The sequence below is a fragment of the Alligator mississippiensis genome, chromosome 1 (assembly GCF_030867095.1).
Source record: "Alligator mississippiensis isolate rAllMis1 chromosome 1, rAllMis1, whole genome shotgun sequence".
Taxonomy (NCBI): domain Eukaryota; kingdom Metazoa; phylum Chordata; order Crocodylia; family Alligatoridae; genus Alligator; species Alligator mississippiensis.
This window is the reverse complement of record NC_081824.1, coordinates 72,938,515-72,954,036: the sequence shown is the minus strand read 5'-3', so window position 1 is coordinate 72,954,036 and position 15,522 is coordinate 72,938,515. Positions and strand designations below refer to the sequence as shown.

The window sequence follows — 15,522 nt, the reverse complement described above, 5'->3', positions numbered from 1 at the left end:
CAGTGCATAGGCAGGGAGGAGCACAGTGTGACAGCTTGGAGAGCTGCATGCAGCTGTTAAGTCTGATGTGGTGGAAGGGGAGGGGGTGGGAGGAGGGAAGAGGTGTGGGGGAGCAGATCAAGGCCCCTATGGTGAGGGAGAAGTGGGGCTGGGGGCAGAGGCTGCGGCAAGTGCTGCCCGGGTGGGGCAGGCACGGGATGGAGCTGTGGCTTGTCTGGGGGAGGGGCAACTCCTGTCACTGCTCCTCTGGGAGCTGCTGGTGCGGCACTTACCCACTCATCTGGCAGCTTCCACTGCTGCTCATCCGGGAGGACATGGAGGTGGCATGTGCCCCTGGATCTGTGCGGGGCAGGGGGGGGCTGGGGCCAGGGCTGCGCAGGGCTTTTCCTGGTCCACCTTCCCTGTGCATACCCCTTTTCCCCCTCCCTGCTCCCAAGCCACTAATTTCCTTGTAGCAGTGGGAGGGGGATGAATTCAAGACATCACTCCAATCATTAGATTTTACCCCTAGAAATGATAAGAAATTTATAAATGTTCCATATATAGAACCTAGTTATTGGGGGGGGGTCGTCTTGTATCTGAGTAAATACAGTATTTCAGAACATTTCTTCAATTTATCAAAATCATTCTAAATCCTAATCTTGCCCTCTAAACCCCACCCGGCTTAGTGTCATATGCAGATTCCTTCTTCCAAGTCTTTAATGATGATGGTAAATAATATAGGATCCAGGAGAAACTACTAGGGACCCCACTTAATTTCTCCTCCCAATATGACATTGACCTGTTGATGACTGTTCTCTCAATACAATAATCTAAAGTAATTAAAAGTTATGGACCCATATTATAATAGGGTCATATATAATACACTGTCTTAGCTTCCTTATGAAAATGACAGAAGAAAAAACTGGCAAAAGCTTTGCTGAAATCTAGGTATATGACATCCACTTCTCTTCCCCATCAGTAGTCTGGCACTGAAAGAAATCTGGCTGGTTAGCATGGTTTACACTTGACAAATATATGCTGCTTTTTGGTGCTTACAAATTAATTGTATTTCACCAAATATTTTAGACAGGTTGGTCTGTAATTTGCTGGATTCCCTTTTTATTTCTTTCTTTCACTGAGCTATATATTTGCCCATTTCAGCCTTCTAAGGTTTACCTGATCTTCACAAATATCATAACCAATTAACCAGTGACTCTGCAATTACCGCAGCCTTGAATGAACTCAGCTGACCCTTATCAAGTTGCTGATTTGAAAATATATAACTTGTCTTAAGTAATCTCTAACTTATTTTTTCCCTACTGAAGGCTGAGATTCTTCACCTCCACTTTTATCCTTGATGTTAATTCTGCTTGTCATATAACAATTGACCTTTTGGTGTGGATGAAGTATAAAAAGCATTAAACACTTCAGCCCTCTCCATGGTAGCTATTGTTAGTTTCTATTCCACTCTTCGATGTATTTTTTTTTATTATTGAACTAACTTCAGAGTTGAGATTAAATTAGGCAAGAATGAAGAAAAACACTTTGCTTTCATAAGCTTGTCTTTATCCCAGCTATGCAGTGGGTCAAATAAAAGACATCACCCCAAAAAATCCTTGCCCCTGGCATTTAAAATGTAACATCATCATAGTAAAATATGTAGTTTGAGTTTAAAGCATTAGAACGACACCAGTGCTTATTATGGAAGTTAAAATAAGATTCCTAAACAAACAAGCCTTTCTTCCAGGAGGTGTGCATGTAGAGTAAGAGAGTCAGTTATCTGGGAAGTCAGTTAGTGGGAAGGCTGTTTAACAATAAAACTATCAGCCTGTAATTGGATTTTGCTTGTCAGTAAGACAACACAGCATTGTTTGTTTACTAGTGCTTTGAGATTTTAAAACATTATATGATATCATATGTTTATTTCTTCTTGTTTTTAAATGTTTGCTGTACAATATACTATTGAAAGGTACAATCATCTAGAAAAATTAATTATCTGAAATTATGGTGACAATTATTGTGAATAATTGATGTCTTACTGTAAATACATTTTTTTACTTTGAAATATTCTGACCAAAGCCCTTCTGTCCTGCTTTAGAAATATTCTTTAAGCTAAGTGCCATTTTTTAGCTAAGTAAAATTAACGTTAATAAAATAAGAAATGAGATTTAAAAATCAGAATCCAAATTAAAAAAATGTAGCTCTTAATTTGTTTTAGATGCAAATTTATCCTGGAGCCTTTTCCTTCAAGCACAGATTCATAAAAGTTGAAAATTCACTCTTGATGCCTTTACACCAAAAGCTCCCTTTTAATGTTTAGTTCTACCTTTCTAACAGAACTTTAGTGGATTTCACATTAATTCATTTACAGCAAGCCATTAGCCATCTTTAGTACAGTATATTTGTGTTGTAATAAAGGCCTGCTCATTATTTGTGCCTAACTTTAGATAACTTTCTTTTTGACAGATTAAGGAAATGGAAGGGATTCTGAAGAGAAGGCATCCAAATTCATTGCCTGCTTTAATATATGCTGCTGCAGCAGCCTCTGAAGAAGTTGATGTTTCAGCTAAGACCAATACAATTGATTTTCTAGAAAGAAGAATAAAAAAGTTAGAAACAGAGTTAGAGGGGAAAGATGAGGAAGCTAAGAAAAGTCTCCGTGCTATGGAACAACAATTTCAAAAAATAAAGGTAGCTAAGCTAAGAGTCACATGTGGATTCTTTTATTCATGCTGAGGAGTAGCTTATTTTATAAGTAGTGGAGTTAAGTTTTTTTCATGGTGTGTTAGATATTAGATTCTGGTTTTGAGATTACAGTATTGCAGGATGAAGATAAAGATGAGATTTAAAGAAAAACCCTGTAGTTTCAGGACCCAAGTTTTAAGCTTGTTGTGCATTTGAAATGTAAAAACCTCTTAATTTCCAGAGAAGGAATAAATTTGCAGAGGAAATTTCTCAGGACCCATTAAATATCTTTTCATACCTGAAGGGAAAAGATTTGATTCTGCAGATCCTCATTTATCTAGCTATATTCATAAGTTGAAAAACACAGGATAGTAGACTACAAAATCATTTTGTTTTTATGTGTTAAGTTGAAGCCTATATCCCACACCCTACCCTGCATAAGTGTGCTAAGAAAAGCATTTAGTTAAGTGATATTTTGCTAGATATTAAGTCTAGTTATTATGTTAAAAGAATAATTCACAAATATAGAACAACAGTAAACCAAACCAGGATCAGGAAACAGATCTGCATAGAAAATTAAAAACTAAAACCTAGAAACAAGTCAAAGGCAGGAGCAGGAACCAGGACAAGCATAGAAGTTGCTAGAACAAAAGCTACTCAGAAGCTGAAGATTAGAGCAATGATTAAGAAAAGTTTGCTGTTTCAAAGCTATTCCCTTTGTTGTAGGTAGTAATTTTGTTAATCTAATAGTTTATGACCATTTTCTGAAGTGTTGAAAATATCATGTTTTATATATTTATATTTATTTTGATGTGTTAACTTCATCTTAACTTGCACCAAAAAAGGAGTGATAAATCCAGTTCTGTAAATTGCCTTTCTTCTAGCTTCAGTATGAGCAAAGACTTATAGAGCTTGAAAAATTACTTGCTTCGAAGTTGATGAATGAACCCCAGAAATTGCATGACAACAAATGCGGTTTTATAACACTTGAGCAAGAACTTAACAATGAAAGAGAGACCTATCAGATCACTATAAAAAATCTTCAAACAGAAATTGAAAATCTTAAAGATCAAAACTCCCAATTAAAACTGAAAAGTGAAAGAGGTGATAAACATTTAGAGAACCAGGTGGAACAAGCTAGTGCAAAAGCCAGGTTGGTAAAATTAAATCAAGAACTGGTCACCAAAAGTAAAGAAATACAGGACCTTACAAAAACGGTGGAGAAGCTTCAGAGAGAGAGAAGGAGGATGCTGTGTGATCAGAATTCAAATGACAAAGCTGACAACAGTGAAAAGTCCACAGAGATTTTACAGAAGGATACTTCAGCAACAGATAAAAGGAAATCTAGCAACCATGAACCTTTTCCCAACACTCTCGATGAAAAAATATATCAACCACATACCTTTGCTGATCCCCATATTTCAGAAGTTCTGCAAGAAAATGCAAAGTTGAAAGATGAGCTTGAAAGATTGTCTCTAGAAATGAAGCAGGAGCAAGTGAAGTCTCAAGCAGCACTGGCTTATTCCGAAAATAATGTGCGCAGGTAAGTGTTTAACATGTGTTTTTAAGATGCTGTGGCTAACAGGACCTAGGTATTAGTAATAAAACAGTGCCTTCTAACAACTAGTCCACATACATCTATGAATATAGCTCATGTTAGCAGTGAGAAAATTATTTAGCAGTTTTGCTGAACTTGATTGGTGGCTTCTGTCCATCTGTGGACAAGAATACAAGGATTGCTAATGTTGCCTCTTCTTTTGGCATTAACTGGCATTTTTGATCAAAAAATGAAACAATAGGATTGCTGCAGTTGAGTGGACCACAATAATATAAGCTATTTCCTTATATCAAGGCATCAGTGTGCTTCCTTCAGACCGCTTCCTTACTTTGCCTTCACTTAGGAACAAGATTCTAAAAGGACCTCAATATTTTATGGAGCATGCTACCACTTCAGTGCTTTCAGACATACCTACACTAGTTCAATTTGCAATGGTTTTGAGTAAGAATGATGTTTTTAAAATAAATTGTTACACACTTAGATGCCTTTTTGTTGTTTCATCTTACTGCGCATCATTGATATTTCTGACCTAGACCTTCAAAATTGTATGCATGCCATGGGAGTAATGATAATAGCCCGCAAAAATGCAGTTATCAAATTTGTGAGTATATCAAGAGTAATTATGTCACTGCAGTTGTTGTCACTTAACACAAGGTGTGCCTGAGAAATTTGGAAGATACAAAGCCCGTAACTTATTTGATGTTTTAAGTGCGTAAGTATAGAACTGTGCATGCATGTAATATTTCTTTTTCTAGGATAAAAGAAGAGATGGCTGAATACATCACAGCTCTTAAAGCATCCCACCAGAGAGAAGTAGAGAAAATTCTTTGCCAGCATGCAATGGAGCATTCCACTTCTAAACTAGCAAAACTAAATAGCAAAATTTCAACCCAAGAGGTAAAATACAAATATTAAACATATTTGTTTCTAATGCACGTCAGATTTTTTTAATGACTGTTTTAAACTGTTTAGCTTCTAAATGACTATAAATAAAGGCAACCCTCGCCATTTGCGGGGGGATATGTTCTTGTATCCCAGCTGATCTGGCAACAGCGGAAGCGCGACAGTGGCAAGCACAGAACTCTTGAGGAGCTCCTTTAAGTGTATTTAAGAAGTGGGTTTGGCATTCACAAATGCCGAACCCACGAATAGTGAGGGTTTCCTGTATTGACCATTTTCAATTAAAATGGACCGTATTCTTTCAAAAATATCCTTAGCTGATATTTCTGTCAGTAGAGGGAGAGTTATATATTTGTATACTTGTAATTACCTTAGGTTGGATATTGATAACTTTTTTTTCTCAAACTAGATATTGTTTTTAAACTCTGATAATATCATTATATATTTACTTTTCATTATTATTCTATTCAACAGAACTCAAGCAGCTTAAAAGTAGCACTATTTATGTATAAATCAGATACACCTAGAATACTGGTATTACATCACTTGCTTTTTAGTATAAAGTACAATACAGTTCTTACTAAGATTCAAGAAATGTTTCTCTTTCATTTTGAAGGTTTTTAAATAACTGTTCAAAGGGATTATATTAATGACAATCTATATCAATATTCCTTAGATCCTAATAAAACATCTCCAAGAACAAGTTAAAGAGCTACAGAGGGATCAAGAAGCCTTAGTAGTTTCACAGATGCGAGAGGAAATCTTACAGAAGGAGGTAAGAGTATATAAATAGTTTGTGGAGTTTTTTAGCTATCCAAAGATAATGCAAGAAATCAGACCTTTTTTTTAAGGTTCCAACAATATACCATATTTACTTGAAACTAAGACGACCCTGAATGTAAGACAGCCTCTAATAACTAGATTCTATACACGGAAAATGTATACATTTGTTATAAGTTTCCATGTATAGAATCTAATTATTGGGGGTCATCTTTAATTCATCTCCCTCTCCCCGCCCCACTGCTGCAGGGAGGCAAGGCGGTGTGGAGAGGTCAAACAACTTGCCTCCTCCCACTTCTTACTCTGGCCCATGCCTAACCGTGCTCTGCCTCTGGGACTTTTTTCCCTATGTCAAATGGGAGGGGGAAAATCTTATCTTAGAATCAGTAAGTACAGTAAAATGAAAGCTGCCTATAAAAACCCAGTCTAGTTTTAACTCTGCTTCTAACAAAATTAAGTTTTTAAAACCAGAGTAGGTTGTAGTCAAGCATTACATGCTAATACTATCTTTTCCCCTAAACTCTTCTCAATTTAGTCTTTGGAATGAGCTTCACTGAGGCTTTTTATATATTGATATGTAATCGTTATCTGAAAACTGATGTAAAGCCATGTCTTGTACATTATTTTAGTATACAAAAGAAGTAATAAGCTCTTATATTTAAAGCTCTTATAATAAAGCATCTTTATATTTTATAAAGATGCTGTTCCTACTTTCCATTTTTGTTGTTGTTGTCATTGTGGTTTAACTACAGTAACAACATTTCACTGTGGTTTAAAAATACAATAGGAAAATGAAATGTCATTGTCCCAAGATACATTATCTAGTATGTCTCTCTAATCATACCTTGGCTTGGTGAACTGGACTACATCATAGGGCATTTTCATCTCTAATTTCTCTCATTGTTCAATAAGAAGACACCTAAGAGAGCATTGACAAACTTCACTTCTGAAAAATAAGCGTCTAAAACCCTCTAGGTTCTTAAAAATTAGGCCATTTCCATTTACAGCTGTTGAACCTCTGCAGTTTCAACTAGGGTGTTTATGTGAATGGGCTTTTGTGTCTAAATGTAGGCGTGCAAGATTAAAAATCTTTGCACTTTTTAATTTATCTTTCTTTTTGGCTTGTAGTTTGTAGCAGAAGTGGCAGAAAGACAGACCTTATTGTAGTTAGAAGTTCAGAAATCCATGTTTGTGTTTCTAATATGGTCCCACCACTTCACAGTTACTCCTGAGAACTATTTCCATTAACAGACTCATTCACAGAATCCTGTTTTGGAAATAACTGTTTGTTAGGAACAGGTTTTCTGTGGTTCCTGGCCAGCAAGGGCTAGTTGAGCTAAGGAGACAGAAATTGTGTGTACTCATTGATTCTGAAAGAAAGATACTTCCATCCTTCACTAGAGGGAAAGGCTCTCCAGCATGAAGGAAGTTAAGTAATAAGAGGTTCTTCTCACCTTTATACTCTAAGAGCAGGCTTATACCACTCACTTATAGCACTTAAGCATATGAGTAGAGAAAGCAGTCTGATTGCTGGTATAGTGAAACATCCGTTGCTGCTGTGTGTGTGCAGACCCAGAAATACATTGGCTAGCATAGTGAGCGGTACTTCAATGTAAATAATAAATATCTCAATTTTAGATGGCAAAATTACTAAAAGACTTGAGAGAAGCTAAGGAGAGCCAGAGTCCTGAAATGAAACGCTTCTTGTGCCTAGAAAGAAAAATCAAGCATATGGAGACCAGACATGACCAAAGAGAACAAGAACTACAGCAGGTAAAAAATATCAAATATTGTAGCTTGTTATGTAGTTTGACATCATTAATCAAGAATATTTGATACCTACAGTGTAATACGAAATAATCTGGGCAAGTGTAATGAGCTGCTTTTATTCCATTTGGTGCTCACTAGTACAAATAAATCTTACACCCAAAATTAGTAGTAGGGTCAATTACCATTCTTGTACATTTGATTGTAAATGAGATATTTATTGTCACTTGGAACTCTAAATATGTGTCAAATTGCAGTTTATGGACACAGAAAAAGGCTATGAGTATTTTGAAAATCTGAATTAGTATTTTTATGTATAGCTACATTGTAATTACTATCTTTGTCTTAGTTGTATAATCCAATATTTGCTTATATGTAGGTTTGTCTCATGATTGTTTAGCTGGTTGTACCTTATTAACAATTCTGTTTAAAAAATGAAGATAAGCCTCAGTTTTAAAAATAGTGCTAAAACCTTTAATTTGTTGTTGATTCCTATGGCTTGTATATGATGTTTTAGCCTTGTATTCTTAGTACCGCATTTTCGCGCATATATCCCGCAGGGTATATGCGATTTTACAAAAAAAATGGATGGGTGCGAGCTATATGGGGGTGCGGGCCCAGGCAGGCTGGGCTGTGCCGCCGCTGCAGGGGCCAGGCTGCGCCACCGCGGGAGCCAGGCTGCGCCGCCACTGCCGCAGGGGCCAGGCTGCGCCGCCACCGGGGCTGGGGTGGGCTGCGCCACCTCCCTGCTGGGCCCGGGCAGGCCGGGCTGTGCCGCTGCTGCTGCAAGGGCCGGGGCCAGGGCGAGCCGGGCTGCACCACTGTTAGGGGCGGGCCAGACTGTGCCGCTTCCCTGTGTATACGCCGCTGCGGGGAATACATGGGTGTGGTTTATACCTGTGGGGGGGGGGGGGCTATATGCACGAAAATACGGTAATCCTTTTTACTAAGGATTGATATTTTTATATCCAGAGACTAGCTTCTGATTGTTCCCCCCCCCCTGCAATTCTTAAGATTTCTTTTTTATCACACTAATCCCTCTAATGTATGAGCATCTTCCAGTAACACCATGCTACTGAAATGATGTGACTGGCATCTTTCATATGTGGTTTGTTCTTTCTCATCCTGTCCCAGGAAAATAATTCTTTTTTCCAGTAAAATTTTGGGTTGGTTTTTGGGTTGCTAATGAGTACTGTGTTGTTTTTTGAAACAACAGAAGTAAAGTCAAGAAAGTATCTTGGGAGTAGAAACTTTGTGACTGTTCTTAATGATGGTTTTTTATCTGGGAGTTTATTCTACTGGGTAACACCAGCCCCTAAGTAAGTGCTTTGTCCTACACAAAAGAGTGTTACTCATTCCACAAAAGCTCCTTAATGCCATAGAAAATAAAACTTGCCACTTAGATTCTTTTAAAAAAGAAAATTACTATATCCTATCAATCAGATCTGTACTATATCCATGTTTATATCTTCAATGCTGTTGACATGCAGTTTCCACTTTACTGTGCTGTCAATTTTTCAAAATCAAAACCAGTAAATTAACATTTTTGTCTTTCTTTTTATCCCACTCCCTCCCACTGCCGGTGTGAGAATTTTTTTCCTTTTCTTTTAAAGCTCTGAAAAACTTCTTAACTGAGGTGGTTGTGGGTTGATGCTTTGATTCGATTAACATTTAGTATTTTTTGTTATCTAAACTACAGTGTCAGACTCTCTGGTATAACTCCAGTGTTCTGGTCTGTATTATTGTAAGGGATTTTTGTGTCAACACTAATAGCAGTAGCACTAAGTAATTTTCATTTAGATATGTAGTTTTTGTTTTTTGGTGATTTTGCTTTAGGAATTGCAAGAAGTCCCTTTAAGCCTTAGGAAATAAATTAAAAAAAAAAACTAATGACTTTCCTTTACACAATATATTCCTAAATAAAATATTATGCTGTGATATTCAATAATGACAGATTTTTATTTCATGCGACATAAACATGTTTAATTTAGCTCTTTGGCATTTAGAGGGACTAGGATTTGCATCACATGAAAATTCATTCAGATTCATATCTGCAACAGCTGTAGGGTACTGTCAATGTAGTATGCTTACAGAGCAATAGATAGAGATTACATAGTTATTACAAAGCATAGGTCCACCACAGAAACTCTGTGCCATGAAGACAATCCAGATGTGGCTTGTTTTTCTTGTACACTATTGTTAACTCAATAAATCTGTATTTTTAAATGGCAAGTTTTAAAAAAGACTTAGAGATCTGATATAGTTTGAATTATTAGATACTTACCAGGTACATCTAATCTAATGCACAGTAAAGCGTCACCATCTACATGAGTGCAGCAATTACTGTGCAGTATATTAGTCCAATGTGCCATTTTCTGGTGCCTGTATGTGCATGTACTAGAAAAACAATGCATTAACTAATGTGCCGTAACGCACGTGTAGATGCTGACTGGGAACAAATTGCTCCCAGTCAGTCTAGGCAGCAGGGAGCCACAGGGGGCAGGGAGAGCTGTCCTGGCTCTGCGGGTCACTGCTTCCCAGCCACGTGGAGATTGGGACCTGTCTTAATCTCCACAAGAGTGGAAGAGCTGTCCTGGCTGCCAGGCAGCTGCCTCCCAACCATAGGGAGACTGGGACTTGTCCCAATCTCCACTGGGCAGGGAGAGCTGTCCCAGCTGCTGGGCAGCTGCCTCCTATCAGGCTTGATTTGCTCCTGATGGGGGTGCACATGTAGACATGCACCAGAGAGCACTTTAATGAGCCTGAATTTTCAGTGCAGAAAATTCAGGTGCATTAATTGCACATGTAGATGTGCCCTGGTAGAAAAAGTCCCCTCTAGTATTAGACTTTGGAAATCAACATAAAAACCTTTACTAAAGTATATGTATATAGTAAAGAGGGGGTGTGTTTTGGGAAAAGGGCTGTATCGACTAAGGAGGAATGTTCAGTGAATTGATAGCTCTGAATCAATGTGATACTGAACAGGTGTGCTTATAAATTTCAGGTGGTGCAACAGACACAGCATGTTGCTGAAGCACAGCAAATCCAGGAGATTGAGAAATGGAGGAAACTTGCTCAAATAAAGAATCAGGAGCTGGAGAAATTTCGAGTGGAATTAGATTCAATACTGGATGTTCTACGGGAATTACAGAAACAAGGAGTTATTATTCCAGCACCTATTTCCAGTGGGTTAAACATACCAGGAAGTTATTGGAAGTTGTGAATGGGTAATAGTTCATCAGAGAAGCAGAATTTTAATCTAGACAGTTGGGGGTAGGAAAGACTACTGAAAACAACCAGAGGTGCATTATTTGTAACTACAGGTACTTGAGTAACTGGATTTCCCTGGTCTCAAAATGAAGCACTGTTCCCCCGGACCTCACTCCCTAACACGCTCGGCTGAGCATCCAGAACTCCAGGATTAGTGGGGCAGGAGGGATATGTCCAGTGTTAAACACCTGTCCCATTTATCTCATGGGACACGAGCTTCATTGACCAAACTGACAGGACATCTGGGACAGGTGTACAAAATGGGACTGTCTCAGCCAAAACAAGATGTGTAGTCTCCCTATTATTGTCAGCTCATTTTCAACTGTTTGCCTAAAGATGAGTTTTCACTGAACAACAGACCAGTCTTGTATTTTCTTTATCAGTAAGCAGTGAAGTTGTGTGGTGTCAGAAAGAATCGTAAAACATTTAAGTCATTTGAATTAGATAATTTGGGTTTATTCATATGAGGAATTATTGCAAATATTGTGGAACTTGACTGAATATTTTGATGTGTATAATGTAGGTCATGTTGCATAGTTTGCTTTCTAGATTGCTCAGTTGCATTGATTCCCTTGCATCAGATTCCTCTGAGAAATCTACCTAATATGACCTTTGTAAAACAAAATAGCTAAACCCAGCAGTATCAGCTGTATAAATTTTGAAGGGTATAAGATCTGCATTGTATGTTTCTAACATCTCATCTCCCTTTTCATATGGTATTCACCCCTCTCCCTTTTTGGGGCCCTTTTAATTTCTCCAAATGCTTTAAAGAAGGAAAGATCTTCTCTTTACAACAGGAATTACCCCAGAATTGGAAGAGCTTTCTTTCAATTTGGGGGTGTTTCCTACAAATTGAAATGCCTTGTGGTAATCCTATGTTAAAATGTATTTTGTTTACATTTGATTATTGATGATGAACAGAGCAAAGTTAGAATAATTTAATTAGAATAATTTAATTCATACCTCTTCCTCAAAACATACACATCTCAGAATCTTTTTGTAGGGACCAACAGTGAAAACATCTTTTGTTAGATTGTGTGGGCATGTGACAGTATGTTTGTGATTAATATAAGAATAGATTATCTACCAATTTGCATTGTGTAGGTTTAAACTGAAACCAATTTGAATGTCCATAGTTAATGAATAGTATAATATTTGCTCTTTAACATACATGCATGCTATGCAAAGAATGTATCTATAAAAATATACACGTTATGTAAATATTTGCAGTTGTATGTGTAAAGCTGTGATAAGGTTGGGATCAAAACAGTTATCACATTGGATACCTCATGTTCAGATGTTTTTTACTATTTTTAATGTTTAATTTTTCTAAAAAAAAAGTGTTGTTTTTCCAGGAACAACCTAAAAGTTTTAATATGTGCTTGTGTAAATAAGGCTATGAAAATTTGTATGTAAAATATTAACAGAGTAAATGTATTTTTTTAATCTGCAAGTTGTCATCATTATGTTTGCAAATGAAATACTAAAAAGCAGATAATTTCAATCTACCCTTGTTTTCTTTATAGACATTTGCCATAAAAGCAATGTATTATTTTGCAATGATGATAATACAACCATTTTACAGTGTGGATAAATGTTTCAGTTACACTATGAGTTTGCTCTTTTTGCTAAGTTGCAATATAAAGGCATATTTATATCCTTAGAAGGATAATCTTATATACATATTACAACTATATACAATGTTTTTCAAATACATAAAAGAAATGAAGCGTTTTGAGTTTTTTTAATATAATTGGACTATGCTATCAGAAGCCCTTGTATAATTATACTGAAGTGCTGCAGAATTGGTTTGACCTGTGGAAGTTCAGTGCGCTTAGTGTTTAGAAAGCAGGTTTGCTGGGAAGAGGTGACCAGGAGCAGGACAGTTTAGGATTTTGCCTGAAGTATATTCCTTCTCATCCTGCAGCTGGAAGCCCTTGTTTCTTCAAGACTAGCAGTTTACTCCCCTACTTCCTTATTCATCAAGAGATGTATTTTAATGTTACTTTTAACCAGGCCCTTAACACAAATGAGAGTTCTCAGACATTTGAATTCATCTTGCGTAGTTCTAGACAAAGGCTTTTCTCTTGTTGGCAGGAATCAAATTTTATAATTAATATTTTTTGAGAATATTCCCCTGTATATGTTGTTTACCTTACACTATAAAAACACATGTCTAATTTTTGCATGTATTTATCTGAATACACATTCACTGAAAGAACCACGTATTTGGATATGGAAAAGGGAAAGAACTTGACACCTGATAAAGTAGGGTACAACAATGTCACATACAGCAGTTGAAGTTACATCCAGAGCACTTACCAGTGATATCATAACTTTCAAATAACTAGGAACAGCTAGGGTGACAGAATGAAGTTATTGTTTTATAGAATACCACATATTTAAGAGTTTAGCTTCAACAGCTAAGTTAAAATGTGGACTTTATGCAAGGGAGGGGAAATCAGTCATAGTTATTTGTTATAATTTTCTGGGGAATCAGCAGGGGGAAAGGCAGATTTAAAAACACACACACACAGCTTTTTGGCTTTTACTGTAAAATCTTTTGAAAGTGGCCTTAGTGTGGTCTGTCAAATAAGTAATTCAGTATCTTCATTGTTGAGCTTTTCTTCCACCTATCTATCTTCTTACATAAGCAAAAAAGATTTTCATCCATTACAAACTTGTTCACAAGGATGGTATTTTCTGTAGAATTCTTTTCTTCTTTCAGTACCATTAGAAACCCACACCGAAATACTTCTACAGGAAATACAATAAAGCTGTACTAATGATGTAGAAGTATATTCTCCACTGTTTATTATTGTAAATGGATGCACAGATTCTTAAAAATGCTCCCTGTTTTCCAGACTTTACATGCGTTTAATAAGCATTCTTATATTGTCAGCCATTCCCCAAGCTCTAGAGAATTTTCCATGTTATACATTACGTTAAAATATTACTGACCAAGTTACTCATATATATTTGGAACCTTTAGAAAAGACAGAAAACAGCTTTCCTGGTGATGACTCACTGACCTAGATCAGAATTTCATGAATGCTCATGAAGTGTTTCAAGAGATAGAAGCTGTAGCACAGAAGAATAGAGTAGGCAGCAAAACAGAAAAAAAAAACAAAACAGTAGACAGTCTTGTTATGGAAGCTGTGCCTAAATACAGTATGTCAAAGAAAACAAAAGCACAAACAGCTGTGGGGTTTTCAGATTGCCTTCCCTACTCATATGCTTAAGACTAGAAGGATTGTTCATTTCATTGCATAGAGCTGTGTTTTACTGAGCGTGGATAAGTTTTCCAGTAGTGTGTGTTGCAGTTACAAGCTCAGAAATGTTAGCTCAAACATGCCACTTTCTGCCTGGTGGAAATAGGCAGCCCTGCGGTCTGAGACAGCCTCCACACTGCAGGGAGCAAGGGAGAGCATTACAGCCTGGGGCAGCAGGAGCAGGGGAAGAGAGGATGCAGCTCATGACACCCCACCATCACCTGATCACATTGGTGCAAGGCAACTGACATCAAGACAAGCACAGAAATACACCAGATTTCTTTTCAGGGTTTTGTTGGTTTGTCTTTAATAAAAAAAAAAAATCAATTTTATGTACAAACAATGGAGAAATAAGGCTCGCTCTCAATTTAGTTAACATCAATTCAGATGGGGCAGAGAAGGAAAGGAATAAGGGAAAGGGCATGATAGTACTTGGAGAAGTGTTCTGGTTTTGCCCCTCATTGTTTTTCAAAGACAAAGGAAGGTTGGCCATTATAGAAATTATAAATTACTACCGAGTTGCCTGTCAAGAATGATGGGGAGAGGGGGGTAGGGACAGAGCACCACCACCCACCACCCCACAACACTGCCACCTCCCCAGAGTGGAGGAGGTAGGGGGGAAGCTTGCACGCGGCAGCCCGCACTGCCCCATGCTGTGGCCACTCCCCACCTGGCCGTGCGCTACCCCCCCGGGAAAATGGAGCACTGCCATAACAGCAGGGACAGTATCCCCACTGTTCTCTCCCTTCTCCTCCACCAGCACTCCGCCTCCAAGGCTGGGGGAAACAGCGGGGACGGGAGTGGAACAGCAGAGCACTGCCATGATGGCAGGGACAGAGCGGGGTGGGGGGCAGCAAGGCCAGCCCTCTCACTCCAATCTCCACTATCATGGCAGCACTCTATCCCCACCATCCCCCTCCACCAGCACCTCATGCCGCTGCTGCCTCCAAGGAGCAGGGCTGGGGGGCAGTGATGCAGGCCTCACCCTCTTCCCCCTCCATCTTCTCTGTCCCTGCTGTCACGGTTGTTTCAGTAAGCATTATGATTGTTTCAGCAGCCGATCAGAGTGTTGCAAAAGCATTACAGATAGATGGATTAAGCCCTCCATACATATTATTCCCACATAATTGTATATGTATAAGTCCTTGTTCAGTAAATCATTCCCCTAAAGTTAGAGTGCCTTGTTTTAAACCTTCCTCTGAGGAAAAACGTATCCAAAAAGTAGATTGTGGTAGGTCATATTCTTCAGTGCTGCTAGGTCTGATACTGCTCAATGATTCTGTGGATGGTGGTTAAAATGCAACAATG

The 15,522-nt window shown here is 38.0% G+C and overlaps 1 protein-coding gene across 4 annotated transcripts in view; it reads left to right on the top strand.

The window, feature by feature from the left end:
- The window catches only part of CEP162 (centrosomal protein 162), a 77,297-nt gene extending 64,851 nt beyond the window's left edge, over positions 1-12,446 (top strand). For all 4 annotated transcript variants that reach the window (XM_019496858.2, XM_019496856.2, XM_019496857.2 and 1 more), the window contains 6 exons: positions 2,449-2,673; positions 3,552-4,210; positions 4,981-5,122; positions 5,802-5,900; positions 7,544-7,678; positions 10,677-12,446. In XM_019496858.2, the coding sequence (XP_019352403.1) occupies positions 2,449-2,673; positions 3,552-4,210; positions 4,981-5,122; positions 5,802-5,900; positions 7,544-7,678; positions 10,677-10,895 (1,479 nt within the window). In that variant the 3' untranslated portion in view covers positions 10,896-12,446. The remainder of the gene's footprint in view (positions 1-2,448; positions 2,674-3,551; positions 4,211-4,980; positions 5,123-5,801; positions 5,901-7,543; positions 7,679-10,676) is intronic.
- Positions 12,447-15,522: the final 3,076 nt, after the last annotated feature.